The sequence below is a fragment of the Protomyces lactucae-debilis genome (assembly GCF_002105105.1).
Source record: "Protomyces lactucae-debilis strain 12-1054 chromosome Unknown BCR37scaffold_10, whole genome shotgun sequence".
In the NCBI taxonomy this organism is placed as follows: Eukaryota; Fungi; Ascomycota; class Taphrinomycetes; order Taphrinales; family Protomycetaceae; genus Protomyces; species Protomyces lactucae-debilis.
The window spans coordinates 234,962-253,543 of NW_024468002.1; the positions used below are offsets into that span (position 1 = coordinate 234,962).

Below are 18,582 nucleotides of genomic sequence, written 5' to 3' on the forward strand. Positions count from 1 at the left end.
CTACAGATATACTTGATATCTGTATATGGGCATGCTTCTACTACTGTCTCTCGTCAAAACTGCTCAGATGTGACTGTGCATTCTGCTGCTGCTATTATCTGACCTGTCGCATTGCTGGCTGCCCAATCCGGAAACCGAGTCGCCCGTTGCCACCAAAGAGGCAACTGCCACAAAATACTCAGAAGCATTACTCACGCACTACTCGGTGTAGCTGTAGCACTGTAGTGTAGTGTTGAGAGTGTTGTGTATTGTCACAACTTGTAGTACGACGCGATGGAGCAGAATTCCTCGGGCCACCGCGACTCCGACTCCAGCTATAAGCAGCCTCCACCCAGACAGTGGCAGACACACTCATCAAACAGATGCTACCACTCTTTTTGGCTGGCCTTCTTGGCCTCGTTGCAGCAGCACCGCAAGACCTCTCCCTCAACGACTATGTCACGGCACAGACGAACGCCGCACTATCAGGCATCGCCAAAAACTCCGTCGACTTTCCAGGCGTCATTGCAGCCTCACTTGCTCGCGATACAGCAAGACCTGGTGAATCGGGTGGTCAAAACTACTACTACCAATGGACCAGAGACTCGGCACTGACCATGCGAACCATCATCAACCAGTACGCATCAGGCGACAAGTCTTTGGATGCATTCATCCGACAATACATCAAGAATGAATACGACCTTCAACGTCTGGTCACTCTATCTGGCAACTTTTCTACCGGTGGACTCGCTGAACCCAAGTACTACATGAATGGCACGGCCTTTAATGATCCCTGGGGCAGACCACAGCGAGATGGACCAGCACTCCGAGCGATTGCTATTCTTGGCTACCTATCCACACAAACAGATGCTGCATACATCAAGAATGTGCTAGATACCGTCGTCAAGCCAGACTTGGATTACGTCGCTGCCAACTGGAAAGCACCAGGCTTTGATTTGTGGGAGGAGCGCAATGGTACACACTTCTTCACCGCCATGGTTCAAGCGCGCGCACTGGCAGACGGTGCATCTGTCTTCAAGAGCGAGTATTACGCAGCACAAGAAGTGCAGCTTGGTAGCTACCTCGATACATTTTGGAATAGCAGCTCGACAGGCACCTTCATGTCCATGCTCAATAGCACAAAACCGACTGGTACCGACTGTGGTAATTTGCTCGGCGCTATTCACGGCTCGCATCGCTACCGTCCATCCAACGACAAGGTGCTTGCTTCTACAGCCACTCTGATTGATGAAATGACTGGCCTATACAATATCTCCGGGTCAACACCCTTGATTGGCAGGTACCCTTCAGATGTGTATGACGGCATCCAGTCTTCACAAGGCAATCCATGGTTTCTATGCATGTCTGCCGTTGCAGAAACACTATATCTTGCAGCAACAGAACTCAAGCAAGCGAATGCCGCAGTACAAGTCAACGATATTAACCGCAATTTTTACAAAAAACTCAACATCTCCGCCTCTGTCAGTGCAAGTGACTTGCCAAGTCTAACGGCTGCGTTTGGTCGGTATGCAGACCGCTTCCTTGCACTCCAACAACGCTACGTCGGTGCAAATTTTAGCATGTCTGAACAAATCAATCGCACAACAGGCATTCAACAAGGCGCTCGAGACTTGACATGGTCGTATGCAGCGTTTGTTTCGGCTGCGCGTGCAAGGGCTGGACAGTTGTCGTATAGCTTTGCGGTGGGTGTCCCTGGGAATGCCGTGTCGAATGGACGCATTGGCGCTGGGACCGCAGATGCCAGTACGGGATTGACATTGGCGCTTGCGAGTGGTGTCGCTGCCAATGTGACAGGTGGCGTGATTGGTGCTGCAACAGGCGTACCAGTTGCAATTGCGAATGCAGCAATTGGAGCTGTTCCTGCATCATCTATGGCAACGGGACGTTTGCATGCTTCAGTATTGAGCAGTGTTGCTGTCTTGGGCCTTGTTCTTTGGCTCTGAGAGACCTTTTTGTGTATTTTCAGCGTTATGGCATTGCTACTAGTATTAATATGATATAAAGCAACTCAAGAAGTGGTTACGATACTTGCTATTTCGATGAACCGCTTAGCGACGCGGTTCATTTGCCTGCCAGGCCTTGACTGTATTTTCAAGGTTTTCAAGCAACTCATCCCGCTGAGCTTGCGTCTTTCGGGGCCTCTTTCGACCATGCGCTCCCAATTGGACTTGTCGACATCGGGGTTGATGTGCTGCCGTGAGCGAACATCCTCGTCAACACTACCGTCGTCACGAGGACGTGTCGACGGGGCGATAGCGGGGATGGCAGAAGACATGGTTGCTTGTGCAGACTCTTTTTGGCAGAAAAAAAAACAGGGGGCAGGATGAGTGTTACTTTGATCATCCTCCCTGATGCGTCTACTGCTCCATGGTCAGGTTGACCGTCTATCTCGTCGCTGTTGCTGGCAACTTGCTCCACGTTGGGTAGGCGTACCCCTGAATTTGATTGGATTTGATTTCACGGCCGGATGTGCCAATTCTGCATTCGCGCCATGTCTCTAACTTCCAAGAGTCAGTCACGTCCAGCAATCAACAACCCAAGTAGTCTGTACCTACTGCCGTCGCGATCTAGCCGCGACAACGCTAAAGATAAGTGACAGCAAGTACGACTTTGCTGCAAGGGCAAAATTAGCGGGATGTCGATTGCGTCTCGAAGCCGTTAAGACCACAATAAGCTGGCATTGTGCCACGACGAGGAATCCCTCAAACACCGACACACCAAAAAGAAGGGATGCTTTTCGATGAGACTGAATAGTCTGCGGATAGACTCCATCTGCTGAGTACATATCAAGAATGCCATGCTTGTAAGGCCTAAAGAGTGCAGCATTGGCACAGAGAGAACCATACACTTGGGAACTTTTGCAAGGGTCGAGGTTTGGCACTGGCAGCGGCCGCAGCTTATCGTAAGGGTTCAAGACATGTATTGACGGTCACAAGTGGCAACGACAAAAAGTGCTCGCTGTGAGAATCGAACTCACGACCTTCAGATATCACAGCACATTGCGCAATATGAGACCAACGTCATAACCGACTAGACCAAGCAAGCGTTTCGAACTCTTGATCTTCCGTTTGGAAGCCCGTTGAGCCAGATAATCTTTCCCAGGACATTTGTCTTATAATATATGAATGTTGAAACAATTTTTGCTTACATAAGCTATTTATCCAACCATAGCTGTAGTCTATAGCATTGAAAGACATATATATAAGACATAAGCACTCACCGAGGATTTCACACCGGCAGCCAGTCTCGCACTGTTTTCTTTTAATTCTGTTCCGTTGTCTTACATTCTACTCCTCTCAGGACTCTATGGCTTATATAGGAACTCAGCGGCATAGTCACTTTTACTGTCTTTGAAAGATACACGCCTCACGTGTATGGCTTTTCCAATACCTGTCCTCGCGCGCAATGGATTTGTCTGGCTGTCCGACCTGGGAACAGTTCGACGTGGTCACCTCGTCTAGCGGGGTGAGGGGTTCATGGTGAAGGCTGGTGCGTCCGAAGAGCAAGTTGGGGCCTCTACTGGCCCTCCAACAGCGGTGTTGCCCGCTATATAAACAAATATCGGCTTAGGCCAGATCGCCAACAATGACGAAACAGGAAGTGCCGCAATCCGTTGCGCGCGAGGACAAGTATTGGAAAAGCCATACACGTGAGGCGTGTATCTTTCGAAGACAGAACAAGCGGCGGTGCCGCTGAGTTCCTATATAGGCCATAGAGTCCTGAGAGGAGTAGGTATGTAAGACAACGGGAAAAAAAAGAGCAAGTTGAGGGCTCCAGAAGGGGGTGTCCGATATTCAGATGGCTATTTGGTATACCTAGCTCCTTTTGAATAGCATGCAATGTGACGAATCATTGCATGAAGTCAAACACAAGGCTATCATTTTGACATGCCAGAATGCTGCGTATATAGCTATAGCTAGGTCCTTCTAACGCTGTCTGTTACCAGATTCGGCGGTGCTCGATTCGCCTTTCCCTTCTCGTGCATCAAGAACGCGGTTGAGTTCAGCACGCATTGTTGGGTCATCATCTTGATCTGGGTTGACCTCTTCAAAATCGAGTCGCTTGTTAACCCAGTAGAAGAAGGCAGATACTGCGCCTCCCATGTACGGGCCTGCAAAATAGATCCAAAAGTAACCCTCAAACTGGGTGTTGACCACTGCCGGTCCTAATGCGCGCGCAGGGTTGGCACCACAGCCTGTCCATTTGAGACCCCATAGATGTGCAATGAAGAGCGACAAGCCAATGCCGACAGGAGCCACAAATGTAGCTTTGTGCTTCTCAGCTGCCAACATGATGATAGTGAAAACAAGCATGATAGTCAAGAACATCTCCAGGAAAAGACCCTGAACCGTGCTAGTTCCCTGCGATAAAGATACAGACACATTGAGAGCCCCGGGTGAGAGCGCATCAACGATTGCCGCAGCTGCAATACCACCAAGAAACTGTGCAATGGTCAGCAAAACCATACGCAGCGGCGTGATGCTGCCGATTAGGCAGAGTGCAAAGGATACTGCTCTATCGTAAGTCAGCTTGATGGACATGAATGAAAAGTGCTCGATCTTACGGATTGAACAGGCCCCCGCTAATGCGGAAGAAGACCCATGCGTTGACTGTCAGCGAGAACCCGAAACAAAGCGCGATATAGAGTAGAATGCCAGTATCTGTGCCGGATGATGAACTTACAGTAGTATTCCCACTGGGTGACGCTGGCACGTTTGCAACATTACAGCCTCCAAGGGCAAACATGAGAGAGAGGACAGTACCGACGAACTCCGCCATACCAGCAACAAGCTCGTTCTTGATCCAATCAGGCAAAACCTGATAGTCCGATGGCGCTTTTTTTGTTGTGCCCGGGCACGCGACGAAGAGTCTTGCGAATTGGTAAGTCCCGATGTGCTCTCCTCGTCCTTCATGCGTCTCATACACGTATTCGAGTCTGAACGGTTTCCTTGGCGATCATATACTTGTGAATCTACCCTGCGGGCTGCATCTGTTCTTGAGTCTTCTGCTCCTGGCATATGTCTTGAGCTTTGACGGAGCTTTTGACCTATGCTCAATGTGAGTGACTTAGAAGGTTGGTCTTTGTCACAGGTTGGCAAAGTTGGCAGATCTTGAAGGCTGTCATTTACGTCAAACTTTCATTATGATTTCATTCATGGCCCACGGCCATGGATCCGATCATTCCGGCTTTCGGCCGCACTAAAAAGGGGCCGATGATCTAGAGAGCGGCAGCGATACCTATGACCTGTCACCTGTGTGACCGTGTCAGTGTGTCAGTGTCACTAGGCCAGGCTGTGTGCAGCGGACTGGCTAGATAAGATCTCAGCGGCTACTGTGCCTTCTGCTTCGCTCATTCGTTCCCGCAGATGCCACGGATGACGCAGTTTGCACCTCGCTGTGCGTCTATGGAAGGGCGGTGGGTACCAAAGATCCTGTCCTTTGATCGTGCTAGGAGACTTAGCTGAATTGGAACTGCACCCTGCGATACCAGCTGCGTGGTGGATGCTGCCACTCAAACCTGCGCATCGACTGGTTGGTGGCACTTGATTTGCACTTGAGATGGACGAGCACCCAAACAAATGCTACAAAGCCAAGGAGTATAAGAGCAGATCCGTTACAATGATCTGTTCATGGACCTCTCCATGAGCTATACATTTGTACGGATCCATTCTGACGGTTACAAGGTCAATGACAAAAAACTCGACCCGCCGGATGAGAACAGGCAAGAGTCTGTCGACTCAGTGTCGAGCAATAACTGGATGGATCCATCTGATATAGGTGACTGAGCCGATAGCTCGCTCAGTGTCTCAATTGTAGACGTCAAATGCCCATCCACCCATTCAGGAAGAGCTCATGTACCGTCACCAACGGCCCGTATTCGCTTTATTCGAAAAACGCGCTCTACGATTGGACCTATGATCAAAATTGCTATGTGAGTCAACTATCGTGGTACTCTTGTCGACTCCAAATGTCCATTGCTCACTCGCAAAGCAGCGCGCGGATCGCCATACGGTCTGCGCCCAATTCCAGAGCATGGGATCTTCATCTGGATCGTTGGAATCATCGTCGCTGTCACTGTCGACGTCAATATCTTGCCCTTCAAGCGAAGCAGTGATTGGATCAGTCAATTCGAAATAATCAGCCCACGCGTCCACAACGGCCATGGCCTCATCTCTTCTCAGAGCAGCATCTTCACTGTCAATACCGGCATCGACAGTCGCACAGTCGTCAATGTCGACCACTGAACGCTTCTTGGTTGTGCTATTTCTCAGTGTCTTGGAGTTGAAGTGCACAAACATGAGCTGGTCAACGTGCTCGAGACTGAGGCGATTGCGCAAGCGATGCTGTACAATCTTGAGTGCCGAAAATGAGCGTTCCGATGTCACGGTACTGGCTGTTGTTGTACTCAAGCGTTTTGCGTAATTAGCAAGCAGATTGTCCTCGTTTCCGAGAGTATGTCTGGCCCAAAAGAACTTCATATCAGTACCAAACATTTGCCAACATTGCTCAGTGGATTCAAATGGAGCCGTCTTCTGCAAGAATGCCATGAAGCTCCTCATCATCGATGCAGCATCAAGCAGGCTAGGAGCGACTGACAGAAATGCTGCTTCAATCAATTTTAGTTGATCATTGTCAGGCTTCTCCTTGGTATTAGGGTCGAGGAAGAAGGCCGCCACATGGTGCTTGTTCGTTTGTCGGACGAACCGCTCCTTCCAACCTGTGATTGAGCGCGGCGACTTCCTCCACGCGTTGTTGCCTTTCACGAGTTGCATGATTTGAAGGCTATTTTTGCCATGAAGAGCTTTGAGGTTGTCTCTCAACCGATACCAGCGAGGAAGAACTTTCTCCATCGTTGCCGTTTGACCTTGGGCAAGCACTAACTCCGTGTTGATAGGCTTCAAGATGGCAATCATGTCGTTAATGGTTTTCCAGAACGAGACGTTTGCCACCGCCTCGCGCGTTTCACTATCCAGTGTGCATCTTTCATCTTGAACCAGGTCAACCAATGCGCTGCGAGATCTCATGATTGATTCAAACAGATCAAGAAAGGTTGCCCATTTAGTATCACACATGTTTGAGAGTACTTTGACCTTTCCGTAGACGCCCTCTTGTTTCTCCTTGAGAAGAGAGAGCATAGCCTTCTTCTTGGTTATTTGATTGACAAGAAGCTGTGCCGTCTTCCTAGCGCTATCACACTCGGGAGACTTGAGAATGTCTTGAATGAACAAGGCAATACCATGGGCATCACATCTGACGATGAAGACATGCCTGAAGTCGTCGTCAGCTTCGAAGAGATGAAAGACCTTCAATTGTGTTGCACAAGTGTCGAATGCAATAGAACTGAGACGGCTCAGATCGCCCTGGGTGATGGAAAGAGCTTTCGCTTTGAGCCATTTAAATTGTTGTTGTGCCCCATCATTGTGGGTGGAAACTTCTTTTGTTTCGAGCGTGAAGCAACCCTTTTCGTGGACGAGAGATATGCTGGTCATGCCATATCCTCTGACATCAGTGCTGCCATCAATGCTAAGCTGTATTTCTTTAGAATGAGCAAGAATTTCATCCACCTCTTGCTTCAAAGTCGTATACGCTTTGGGTAACAGCTTGCGTCGCACCAAGGTGTCACTGGGCGGCTTGAATGCTGGAGCTAATTTCGCAAGAAATCGCCGCATTGCAGGTGTGGTCCACATTGAAAGGGGCCTATTGTCTTCAAAGCACACATCGGCAGCCAATTTTTGTAGCTGTGCAAGATCTCCGCTCGTAGAAGAAATAAGAGGTAAGGTTTCCTGCTTGTGTCTTTCCCGATTCTGATATGCCTCACAAATCTTGAGGTGATCCTTCAGGCGGAGTGCTTCTCTGGCTCTGGTCTGGCCACAATGTTTACAAGTGGCCTGAGAAGATGCGCCGGTCGATGGCCCTTTCAAGTGGAAGTTGTGCGCGACAAGAGGGTCTAGTGGGCGTGGCATATTTCACGACAGTGTCAGGCGTGTCTTGCCTTCCTTTTTGAGTTGTGATAGATGTGAAGATACTTGAGGACAACAGCAAGACGCGAACTGGCGCGTCGCGAATTGTCTGGGTTAGGGCCCCCTGGGCCAATTTGAAATGCGCAGGAAAAGCGCAGAGTTGCACTATAAAACGGTGCTCTAAACAGTGCCACTGCCACTGCTTGCATTTGCTTGACCGCTGTCCGTGCCTTGTTTGCTTGCTTGCTTGCTGCTCCGACTCGTAAACACTTTTGAGCACCGCAGACTCCGTAGTACTGCCTTGGGCTTTTGGATGCAGCAACAGCGTGCCCATCTATCTACGAGCCACGGTCGGAGGCATAGTAGGACTCTAAAAGTCTAGCCAGTTTGGACAGCTACGACGTTGTTCATACACTGCCATGACTCATGATTCATGACATAGATGATAGATCAAGAGCTGCTGCATAGATCGGGGAACCTTGACTCCTTGAGAAGTTGAAAGTTGGCAGTAAGTGACGTGAAGACACCTCAATCTCACGTCCACAACCGTGATTGGCCAACTGTCCGAAGCCACCAGATCTGAATCTCGGCTATATCGCTGCTGCGCAGATGGGACCAGCGGCCGTGTTTCAAGCGCAGGGCGAGCTGATCTTACCTAAGGCAAGACCTGGCAAGTGCACAGATGGTCATGATGTCAGATAAGCAGATAAACCCCTATAAGCAAAACACCTCTGCAACTTCAAGCACACTAGCCTACCCTGGACCACGCTTAAGCAGATTCAACATCTATACAAGCAGCATGGAACGCCGCACCTCAACGGATACAGTGAGCAGCCGCTCCTCCGACTCTGGTTACCCAGACTCCCTACACAGCTGCAGCGGACAACATGCAGAAGTGCATGGCCCCATGATAACGTCAACCAAGTCGGCCTCAACGGTCTGCGTGTTGGCGGTACCTCTGGCCTGACCACAGGCAAGTTCACCGCCTCTGCAGTCATCCATCTCGAGTACTCGGTGGAGCAAGTATCTGGTTTGCTAGAACTCGATAACCTGCGGCTCTTGACGTGCAAGGAAGCGACACTTCGCGACCACCTCAAGCGATTCGTTGTGCTGGATCACAACGTTGATAGACTCTTTGGCGCCCGTATCAGAGCATACTTTGCCCACCACCAAGTTGAAACACACTACCATGTCCTGCAGGCTCTTGAGGAGCACAAGACGTTTGAGGCAGTTCTAGGCGTGTGTGAGGCAATCAAAAAGTTTGGCACCGACAGGCGAGATCCAGTACTGGCATTCGGTGGCGGTGTAGTGCTCGACGTGGCAGCGCTTGCAGCCAACCTTTGGCGCAGAAACACACCCATCATCAAGATTCCAACGACGCTGCTCGCCAACATTGATGCGTCTATCGGTGTCAAGACGGCTTGCAACTTTTTGCATGAAAAGAACAAGCTCGGCACGTACAATGCACCGCTTGCCGTGTTTCTGGATGCGGAGACGTTTTTGCCAACCATTTCTGACCGGCAAATGGCGAATGGCATGGGTGAGATCCTCAAGATGGCACTCATCAAGGACGCAGAGCTGTTCCGCTTGCTCGAGCAAGATCCACGGCATCCACAGGTTGTACGGCGCGCGATTCAAGGCATGCTAGAGGAGCTCGAGCCAAACTTCGAAGAGGCGACGCTCTACAGGATTGTCGACTTTGGACACACATTCTCTCCGATGCTCGAGATTGCTGCCTTGTCCACAGACAAGCCCTTGCTGCACGGTGAAGCGGTTGCCATTGATATGGTGCTGTGCATGATTTTGTCTGAGCGGCTATCGCTCGTCTCGAGCAGTGATGTGGCGCGCGTGCTAGCGGTGGTCAAAAAGTTGGGTTTGCCGGTTTGGCATGACGCGCTGACGGTGGACATGCTGTTGCATGCTCAAGAAGACACAATCAAGTCTCGTGGTGGCAAGCTGAGGTTGCCTGTGGTGTGTGGTGGCATTGGTCAATTTGCATTCTTGGATGGTGTGGATGAGGTTGTGTTGAGAGAAGCGTTCAGCAAGCTGTCTACGCTGCAGGTGTCTGTGTAGCTTCTTCCTCTTGCTCCTTACCCTCTGGCTTCAACACTGCGTCCACCTCTTTGCAAATGGCACTCAGTTTGCCCCACTGCTCCACAGTCAATGCAATGCCCGTCTTTCCATACTTGAGCTCATCCGTCTCCTTGTCGCGGTAAAACTCGCGGATATGCACCAAAGTCTTGCCTTTAAAGTCTTTGACTTGGACGCGTCGTAATTCAGAGAGATCCCAAGAGGCAATGGGTTCGTCGACAGCTTGTTTCTTGGCAGACGCGCCAGTAGATTTGCCGGTGTATGCTCGCTTCATGTTGTTGTCTCTGCCCAGGTGTCTCGAGATGCCGGAGACTTCTTTTGCCGACACCGCAGCCCGCGACAAGTGACCTCATAGCTCCTTACAAGTTACTACACATCACGAACATGGCGACGACACCTCAATTTTCTCTCTCAGACTATAGCAAGTTCTTTTCTGCCGGTGCACTATGCTGTACTCTAACGCACGGTGCAACCACCCCTATCGATGTCGTCAAAACCCGCATTCAAGTGGATAGCGCACTCAAAGGATCCGGCATGCTCGCAGCTGCTCGGTCCATTGTCGCTGCAGAAGGTCCAGCTGTGCTCTTGACTGGTTTTGGCGCAACTGCAGCAGGCTATCTTGTTCAAGGCGGTGCTAAATTCGCTGGCTATGAGTTTTTCAAAAAGACCTTTATTGACTTGGCAGGCGGTCCAGAGGCTGCCATGTCGAGTAGAACGGCCATCTACCTCGGTGCATCGTCCGCTGCCGAGTTTTTTGCAGATGTCTTGCTCTGTTCACTTGAAGCGACCCGCATCCGACTCGTCTCTGAGCGTGGTTTTGCAACGGGCCTCTTGCCTGGCTTTGCACGGATTGCAAGGGAAGAGGGACTCAAGGGTTTCTACTCTGGCTTCATTCCACTCTTGTGCAAGCAAGTACCATATGCAGTGGGTCAATTCACTACGCACGAGTGGCTCAATGAAGCCATCTTCAAAGCGATTGGCGAGGAACGTAAAGCGAAACTATCGCATGCTGAATCAACACTCGTGGAATTAACGTCTGGTATCGGCGCAGGTGTCGTGGCAGCAGTCTTGTCACACCCAGCGGATACCTTGCTGTCTAAAATCAACAAGGGCAAAGGCGGCGATGGATCTGCTGTACACAAACTCGGTGTCCTTGCAAGAGAAACGGGTTTCAGGGGTCTTTGGGCAGGCTTGGGTCCGAGGATTCTCATGACTTCATTCCTTGTGAGTGGACAATTTGTTTTATATGCACAAATCAAGACGGCACTCGGTAGTCCACCAGGTATTGAGATTCACGCTGCATAGATGATATAGATTATTAGAGTAAAGCGAGCAAACCAAGGAGGAAGGCTCCGACAGAGTGCACTTTCATGGCACCAGATCGTCCAGCAGGAGGTGGTACAAAGGCCGGCAAGGTGACGCGAGGAGGTGTCGCAGCACCAGAAGCAGACGCACCACCGGAAGCCATTGAACCAGCTGCCATGGATCCAGCAGCAGCACCTCCAGACATGGCTGCAGGAGCAGGGGCAGGTGTAGGAGCAGGAGCTGGAGCGGCAGCAGCACCGCCAGCTGGGCAACGGTCAACGGTAACAGTCACCGTCACGACAGCTCCGCCAACAGCGACTCCACCGGGACCAGCAGGAGCGAGTGTGATGGTAGCGCTAGGAGGCATACCACTGCCTGATGCCATACTCGAGGCTGCAGCAGGCAAGACAGAACCAGCGGCAGGTCCAGCAGCGGCACTTGAACCAGCAGCAGCACCACCAGCGGCGGCGCGAACAACAGGTCCGTATTGTCCGTTGAAATAGTTTGTACAGATTTGGTTGGTGGTGTCGGCAGTGAGTCTAAAGTCGTCTGTTGAACAGCCTGCAAGGACACAAGGGACGGCCGAGGCGCGGAAGGAGTCTGAGCAGACACATGCGTAGTCTGAGAGCGATGAACAGCCGTTGGGTGCGAGTTGGGCGTTGATGCAGTTGAGTGCACAGACTGGAGGGAGTGCCTGGGCTGTGACGGAGGCCGCAAAGAGGGCGAGGACAGTTGCAACGAGCATAACGAGTGAATGAAGAAGAGCTGAAGGCAAGAGAGCAAGGGTGATGCCTTATGAAGACTCAACCCTCTGGGCATGGGCCGCCCGCTCTGTGCTCTGCCCGCATCAAATTTTAGATGTCGTGTGGTGCGGTGCCATGGACTCGTAGCGTGGTCGTGGGCGGGGTTCAGAATTGGCCGCGACAGATCCCTTTGCGTAGTTGGCACTGGCCAAGTCTCTACCCTCTTTGACATGATGACTAGAGCATCGCGAAGCACATCATCTAGCTCGTCTCACTGCCCTCTAGCTCATACGCCAGCACAGACAGTATCAGTCTATTGCTGCTGTTGTGCTGTCGGGCCCATCTGCCAAATTTGTTCCTGCATGAGCCGCCAACGGTCAGAGTCACAGGCGCGCACGCTCATTGGCTGCCCCTCTTCCAGAAATCTCGACGTAATCCCGGCTCAGCTCTACAAGGTCCAAGGTCCAAGGTCCAAGTTGACGGACCGTCACGGATGGCAGGCTGGCAGAAGCTCGGCCATGTCTTAATGGTGATGAGAGGGAAGCAGTCTTCAAGCAGAGTCTGAGGCTGAGAGGTCAGCTCAGATGGAAAGTCACTTCCTTGTGTTGCAGTCAGGGGCACTGACTACAACACCACACCATACTAGTACACTACTCCTACGCTACACTCTTGCATACTAGACATGGTCTCACAGAAACCACTCATCTCTCCTCTCGTGCGACGCTACCTAGAGCGCGTCCAGCAGCGTCCAGACACACGCACCACCGTTAATTATGTCGCACCCACGCCACACTTCTCCTCTCACTCCCTCGCCATGCCAGGTGATACGCAAGAGACCATCCTCAGGCAGCTATGTGCACTCATTCAAGTCCCCTTTGCAGACGTATGCAACCGGCAGAGAAGCCAGGCTGACCTCAGACTCCAGCGTTGCAGCACTTGACAGACTTTGCTACGCTCGTTGCACGCGGTTCAGACGCGGTATGTCCACCATGGGCACTGTACCTCTTCAATCACAAGGGAAAGTCCAATCTCAGTAGCCTGACAATACTCTCGGATGCACTCCAAGCACAGCGTCTTCCGATTGAGCTGCAACACCTCGTTGAAGATGCACAGAGACGCATGCCAGCGATTGACCCAAACACGGTCCTGCACATCTCATCTATTCAGCTACCAAGCCAGGTACATCACTACCTCAACAATCAAGCTGACGTGTAGGGCTGCTGCGTGCCACGAAGGAAGACCTTGGCAGTCTCTGAACCCGTTCGAGCTGCACTCTCTGCACTCAATGAAACCGTCATGGCTGATATGAGCGCACGCGTGCTACTGGAGCTACAAAAGGAGTATCCCCTCTATGCGCAAAACAATATCCTTTATGCTGTAAGCTTGAGGTGACATGGTATGAGCGCTGACGATAGATTTGTCTGACGGTGGTGATGCTCGTCTGCTATGAGTCTCTACGCAATGCAGCAGCAGCCCATGCAGCTGCCAAGCATGAAGAAGCATTCCAGCTCAAGCAAGCACATGAGCACTTGATGAATAGGTCAAGAGAGTCTCTCAAATCGACGCTGGAAACAAGCAAAGCGGCAGTCATCGCAAGCGCTGCAGTCTCGCAGGTCTCGCTGAACCAAGGACTCAAGGCATCCATGGACATCACCGAAGTAGTAGCACAAGAGGTGGCAGAGCAATTGGCAAGCAAGCAGGAAGATAGACAGTCCATCTTGACGGATGCCTCGTCCAAGTCTCACACAACGGGCTTGCTGTACTCACCCTCACCAGCACCACTGCTCTCTGCACTCAGCATCACGCCAAGTCTCGTCAATATGCAAGCGACCCTGTCGCCATCGGCACCGTTGCGCAGTAGTACCTTTAGTGGACCCCTTGGACGTGCAGCAACGACATCAGCTATGCAGGCACTGAAGCAGGCGAGTGGTACTGTGGGCAAGAATGGCGTGTTGCCTGGACAGCTGTTTGATCACGATGGAGATGTGACGGAGACTCTGTGGAAGTAGCGGTGTTGCATTCTTGGCTTAGACTTTGTACAATACCTTGACCCACTCCTCCAACACTTGTCCTCATTGTACCATCATGTCAGCTGGACGCCTTCTCAAGCAAGCAGGCATTCCTGTACCAAACTACTTTGCCATGCAGACATCCGCAGCAAGCACCGAACAAGAAGACGACGACATCCTGCACGACCTCGTCGAGTTTTGCGAGTACTTTGAGCAGCGTCCAGAGCTATCACGCGCACAGCAGCACAACGTACAAACTGTCATGCTGCCAGGACTCGATGCCATGCGCGCGTACTTTGCAGGACTCCAGCATGTCGAGAATCTAGACTTGCTCAAGCTGATTGGCAAATGGGTAGGTCATTTACGCAACCTGCTAGCTGGTCGTAAAGACCTCGATCGTCATCTCAAGCGAGACCTCGAGGAAGCACGTCGTAAGTCATCAGTCACAGACATGTCTAATCTTCAAGGAAAGCTCAAAACTTGCATCAGTGCATTATGCGTGAGTGAGATGCTCAAGGAGTTGACACCTGCACGTCCATTGAGTGACCAGACCGTCTCTCGTGCGCGTCATGCCGCAGCTATTGCCCGTCGTTGAGGAACGAGACTCGAGAGTCTGCCTAGCTGAGCCTAGGTCGTCATGGTGATGACGTAGCCAGTCCGGGGAACGACAACATCAACCTCTTAGTACAACCGTACAACCTTCACCACTCACTACAACATGCAGTCCGTCATCCGAGCAACACTTGCAAAGCGAACAGTGGCTATGCCCATGGCAAAGCGTTTCTACGCCGATCCTGCAGCCAACGAAGCAGGAAAGAAGCAGGCAGAAAAAGCAAAGCATGGCAAGCAGGAGGTGGACCACGCTCACCAGACTCAGTCTGAGCATGCCGTCAAGGGCGAGCACAGCAAGAAGAGCATCGATGAATTGCAAAAGGAGACTGTTGAAAAGGTGAGAACACTGGGAAGCTTGTATGCCATTAAAATCTAACGTCTAGGCATCAAAGTAGCTACAAAAATTGCTGTCCTCCATCAATAATCTGTGTTGTGCCATTCATGTATCGTGACAAGTCGGAAGCCAAAAAGACAATCGTTCCCTGACAGTCGTCAAACTCTGCAAGACGACCAAGTGGAATCTGCTTCAACCACGTCTCGAGCAACGGTCCAAGCGATTCATTCTTGGTAATCAAGTCCGTCTTGACAATGCCAGGAGCAATTGCATTGACACGAATGCCACGACTTCCCCACTCTACCGCAAGACTCTCCGTCATCTTCTTGACGGCTGCTTTGGATGTGTTGTAGAGCATTTGCTTTTGCGGGTGAGGCATCGCCACGGCCGACATGCTTGCCACATTGATAATGACGCGGTCTTGCTTGTCCAGCATATGCGCTGCTTCCGCTTGACACGAAAAGAAGACCCCCTTGACATTCACAGACATGGTCGTCTCGAATTCTGCCGCTGACGAGTCTTCCGCAGGAGACGACAGGTTGACGCCTGCATTGTTGACTGCAATGTCGAGCTTGCCAAATGTATCAACACACGCCTTGACCATAGCATCGCAAGCTGCTTTGTCTGTGACATCTGCGGCCACAGCAGAGGCACGTCCGCCCATTGCTCGAATCTCTTCAGCCACCTTGTCGGCTGCCTCAAACGACAAGTCTGCAACCATCACGGCGGCGCCTGCCTGTGATAGAGCATGCGCATAGCTGCGTCCGAGACCCTGAGCGGCACCCGTCACAAGAGCCGATTTGCCAGTGAGCTTGAATCGCTGAGTCATGCTCTGACCGAGATAGCCAGACACCACTGGATCCTCCGAACGTAGATGCGCCGGCTTGTGTGTAATAATGCTGACACCATCACGGATTGGCAAGAGGATGACGTGGACGCGAGGATCTTGCTTGACCGTTTCGTTAAAGTGCTTCAATGCGGTTGTCATTTCATCATCTTCGCCCTGGCGATAAACATGTCCCTTGAAGAGTGTATTATCCACGACAAAGGCACCCGTTGGAGCAAGTAAACCCAATTCCATCACTTTCTGGAAGTACGCGAGATAGCCAACCTTTTCGGCATCCAAAAAGATGAGATCATAGACACGTCCCTGCTTTGCAAGCAGTGGAAGCGAGTCATGCGCAGAGCCAAGCACCACTTCGATCTTGTCTTGCAACCCAGCCTTGCTGAATTGTGCTTCAGCATGCGTCTTGAGGAACGGATCGATCTCGCAGGTCGTGACTCGACCGTTTGCCGGGAGTGCCTGTGCGATGGCACCAGCCGTCGTGCCCGTAAACATGCCAATCTCAAGCACTTCTTTTGCCTGCACGAGCTGGCACAAGGTAGAAACGAACTGTGCTTCAAAGGTACCAGCGCAAAAATTGGATGTATACTTGAACTGTGTCTTGCCAGAAGCATGCAGCGCGTCCCAGTCTTGCTCAAGCGTTGCATCAATCATATTATTGAGTTCCTGGGTGGCTGGTGTTGTTGAGAGAGTCAAGTAGTCATCGAGATGCGCCGCTAGATCCAAAGCAGCGTCAATCAAGGCATCCTTCTCCTCGCCTTGCGCAGTCTTGGCTTGCTGCAGGTAAGATGTGATGAGCTGTAGCGGTGTGTCTGCGTGTGCATCGGCCTTGACTTGTACCATCTCTGCAGTTGCTAGGTATGTAGGGGTGAAGAAGCGTTGCCTCTTCGCAAAGTGTGGTCTTGCTGATTGCGCGTCGTGATGTAATAGTTGTAGAGTGCGACATTGCCGAGATTGAGATCTGGTGGCGCGTGTCACTCAGATGGGCAGATCCTATCTTATCAGACGCGCACGACAACCTAAAGGATGAATGATTGAAATGGCTATGGATGCTTGAGTGAATAAGTGAGCAAGCCGAAAAAGCTTGAATCAAAGAGTATCACGCCGTAAGCTAACTCCACTGCATCGATTCCTCACATTCCAACAATAGCATGGTTTCGCTAGCGGCAAAGACCCAGTAGCATCTCGGAATTCGAAGAAACAAGTGGGTCGGCAGAGATCTTGGGTCAGTTCTGGAATTCTTTGCCTGACAATACACAACGTATTGCTCCTTGTTCAGGACGACCTTGGGCCAGTCATTCTGGACGGCCTCCGGCTGACCCAGGTTTTTGATAAGAATGAGCACACAGAAGCCACCAGTCAAATAGAGATTGTTCTGATAGTCTCTCAGGGCGGGTAGATGGTTCTTTGCATTCCGTACATCGATGCACTTCTTGCTAAGTTGAGGCAAAACGAGATGGTCCAGGCCTTGTATTTCGAGGAAGCATGCCTGTGTACTGGGAGGTATAACTGTGTGACCAGATACTGGGAGTCCATTGATCAACTTTGGGCGATTATTGCGGCATTCCAGAGTGAACTTGGAATCGAGCTCCCTCCAATTACAAGTCGCACCTATTGGATCTGCTTGCAGTGGGGCAGACATCAAGCCGGTGTTGTCAGCATTGAACCTGCACAAGATGCCATAATCGTTCGAAGACGTTGGGAAGGGGCCTTTTGCCACAAACTGCTTTTCACCGAGAGCGTCAAGCGAGCGAAACAGCCTCAAGAAGCTTGTCTTTTCAGCAAGCATGCAGACGTCTGGAATGAGGGCGGGTTTAGATGCATTGAGGCAATTGAGACTGACATATTCGACGTTCCTCGCCGATGCCGATGGGCCGCGGGCGATGAAAAGTTTGAACCAACAAGCCTCGGCCGGTGCCACAGGGCCAAAGGCAGTCCAGACATCTACACCGGGAGAGCCTGCATGGGCTGCTGGAAGCGAGAAGGCTGAGTAACTGAGAAGGAGCTGAAGCACAAGCTGGAGGGTCTCAAGAAACGGGCGTTTGGAGTGATGGATCTTCATTGTTGGCGGCAGGACGAAAACGATCCAACTAGTGACTTGACGAGCAAGACGTGTCCTTTTCACGACAATCCAATCTGACAGGTGAGGACATCAGAGATTTGTTAGCTTTGCCCCATGCTCGCATGTAAGATTAGATCGCATGGACTGAAACGACGCGGGCACTCCTTGCAGACCTGAGGCTCAGCTTGGAATTATTTGGCTGGATCAAAGACTAGATAGTTGCAATGACGATTGTAAGATGCCGTTTGTGATTTCTTTGCACGGCCTTGTTGATGGCAGCTTGCATATAGTTTACACTTTTCAGCTTTGAGTCATGTGTAGAGATGTCATTACTCAGGGGTTGAACAAGAGAAGCAGCCAGACGCGCGGTTCTATTTTCAGACACAGATTCCGCACCTGGTCTGGCCAACGGCCAACTCTCTTAGTTTCAGGGGCAGCATGCAAGGTACTAGGCTAGACCACAGCTTGAGGTAAGATGATGTGTGAGCCAGCCGGCAACCACTCAACAAATCTATCACACCATCTGGCCAGTGGCCAACACTCTCCATTTCACGGGCAGCATGCATTGAGCCAGGCCTGGCCTACCAATAGGCCATCTTTGAGGCTGGCAGCTTCTTGATA

General features: G+C 51.3%; 10 protein-coding genes and 1 non-coding gene across 11 annotated transcripts; 5 read left to right on the forward strand and 6 right to left on the reverse strand.

The window, feature by feature from the left end:
* Positions 1–12: 12 nt before the first annotated feature.
* On the forward strand, positions 13–2,015 carry BCR37DRAFT_379902 (Six-hairpin glycosidase-like protein). Its single transcript, XM_040869370.1, has one exon. The coding sequence runs from the start codon at positions 363–365 to the stop codon at positions 1,941–1,943; it is 1,581 nt and encodes a 526-aa protein (XP_040725124.1). The 5' UTR covers positions 13–362; the 3' UTR covers positions 1,944–2,015.
* A 937-nt stretch (positions 2,016–2,952) lies between these two features.
* BCR37DRAFT_t27 lies at positions 2,953–3,045 on the reverse strand. Its single transcript has one exon. It is a non-coding gene; the product is annotated as a tRNA-Met (tRNA).
* Positions 3,046–3,926: 881 nt separating this feature from the next.
* BCR37DRAFT_347438 (aquaporin-like protein) lies at positions 3,927–4,803 on the reverse strand (the record flags this gene model as incomplete). The annotated part of the gene is made up of 2 exons (XM_040867769.1): positions 3,927–4,515; positions 4,565–4,803. Coding segments are annotated over 2 exons (828 nt in total), but the record flags the coding sequence as incomplete, so codon positions are not given.
* Positions 4,804–8,651: 3,848 nt separating this feature from the next.
* On the forward strand, positions 8,652–10,350 carry BCR37DRAFT_379911 (uncharacterized protein; the record flags this gene model as incomplete). The annotated part of the gene is made up of 2 exons (XM_040869371.1): positions 8,652–8,856; positions 8,940–10,350. Coding segments are annotated over 2 exons (1,300 nt in total), but the record flags the coding sequence as incomplete, so codon positions are not given.
* Positions 10,036–10,323, reverse strand: BCR37DRAFT_332580 (transcriptional Coactivator p15-domain-containing protein; the record flags this gene model as incomplete). The annotated part of the gene is made up of 1 exon (XM_040867068.1): positions 10,036–10,323. A coding segment is annotated over one exon (288 nt), but the record flags the coding sequence as incomplete, so codon positions are not given.
* An 86-nt stretch (positions 10,351–10,436) lies between the features above and the next one.
* On the forward strand, positions 10,437–11,357 carry BCR37DRAFT_347813 (mitochondrial phosphate carrier protein; the record flags this gene model as incomplete). The annotated part of the gene is made up of 1 exon (XM_040867797.1): positions 10,437–11,357. The coding sequence occupies one exon, from the start codon at positions 10,437–10,439 to the stop codon at positions 11,355–11,357; it is 921 nt and encodes a 306-aa protein (XP_040725128.1).
* BCR37DRAFT_379912 (uncharacterized protein) lies at positions 11,311–12,420 on the reverse strand. Its single transcript, XM_040869372.1, has one exon. It carries the CDS (start codon positions 12,100–12,102, stop codon positions 11,371–11,373), a length of 732 nt encoding a protein of 243 aa, XP_040725129.1. The 5' UTR covers positions 12,103–12,420; the 3' UTR covers positions 11,311–11,370.
* A 710-nt stretch (positions 12,421–13,130) lies between these two features.
* Positions 13,131–14,590, forward strand: BCR37DRAFT_24627 (uncharacterized protein). The gene is made up of 3 exons (XM_040866589.1): positions 13,131–13,279; positions 13,316–13,477; positions 13,516–14,590. Exons 1-3 carry the CDS (start codon positions 13,220–13,222, stop codon positions 14,107–14,109), a joined length of 816 nt encoding a protein of 271 aa, XP_040725130.1. The 5' UTR covers positions 13,131–13,219; the 3' UTR covers positions 14,110–14,590.
* On the forward strand, positions 14,186–14,704 carry BCR37DRAFT_393042 (uncharacterized protein; the record flags this gene model as incomplete). Its single annotated transcript, XM_040871241.1, has 1 exon — positions 14,186–14,704. The coding sequence occupies one exon, from the start codon at positions 14,186–14,188 to the stop codon at positions 14,702–14,704; it is 519 nt and encodes a 172-aa protein (XP_040725131.1).
* A 398-nt stretch (positions 14,705–15,102) lies between these two features.
* On the reverse strand, positions 15,103–16,827 carry BCR37DRAFT_379915 (NAD(P)-binding protein). Its single transcript, XM_040869373.1, has one exon. It carries the CDS (start codon positions 16,740–16,742, stop codon positions 15,117–15,119), a length of 1,626 nt encoding a protein of 541 aa, XP_040725132.1. The 5' UTR covers positions 16,743–16,827; the 3' UTR covers positions 15,103–15,116.
* Positions 16,828–16,922: 95 nt separating this feature from the next.
* Positions 16,923–18,242, reverse strand: BCR37DRAFT_379916 (uncharacterized protein). The gene has a single exon (XM_040869374.1). The coding sequence runs from the start codon at positions 17,959–17,961 to the stop codon at positions 17,011–17,013; it is 951 nt and encodes a 316-aa protein (XP_040725133.1). The 5' UTR covers positions 17,962–18,242; the 3' UTR covers positions 16,923–17,010.
* Positions 18,243–18,582: the final 340 nt, after the last annotated feature.

What these genes read in the sequence shown, in the direction of transcription:
- BCR37DRAFT_379902 (XM_040869370.1), top strand. Translation starts at nt 363, where the DNA reads ATGCTACCACTCTTTTTGGCTGGCCTTCTTGGCCTCGTTGCAGCAGCA.
- BCR37DRAFT_379912 (XM_040869372.1), bottom strand. Translation starts at nt 12,102, where the DNA reads ATGCTCGTTGCAACTGTCCTCGCCCTCTTTGCGGCCTCCGTCACAGCC.
- BCR37DRAFT_24627 (XM_040866589.1), top strand. Translation starts at nt 13,220, where the DNA reads ATGCCAGCGATTGACCCAAACACGGTCCTGCACATCTCATCTATTCAG. An exon ending in CTATTCAGCTACCAAGCCAG is followed by an intron (nt 13,280 to 13,315) that starts GTACATCACTAC and finishes GCTGACGTGTAG; the next exon opens with GGCTGCTGCGTGCCACGAAG. An exon ending in AAAACAATATCCTTTATGCT is followed by an intron (nt 13,478 to 13,515) that starts GTAAGCTTGAGG and finishes CGCTGACGATAG; the next exon opens with ATTTGTCTGACGGTGGTGAT.
- BCR37DRAFT_379915 (XM_040869373.1), bottom strand. Translation starts at nt 16,742, where the DNA reads ATGGTACAAGTCAAGGCCGATGCACACGCAGACACACCGCTACAGCTC.
- BCR37DRAFT_379916 (XM_040869374.1), bottom strand. Translation starts at nt 17,961, where the DNA reads ATGAAGATCCATCACTCCAAACGCCCGTTTCTTGAGACCCTCCAGCTT.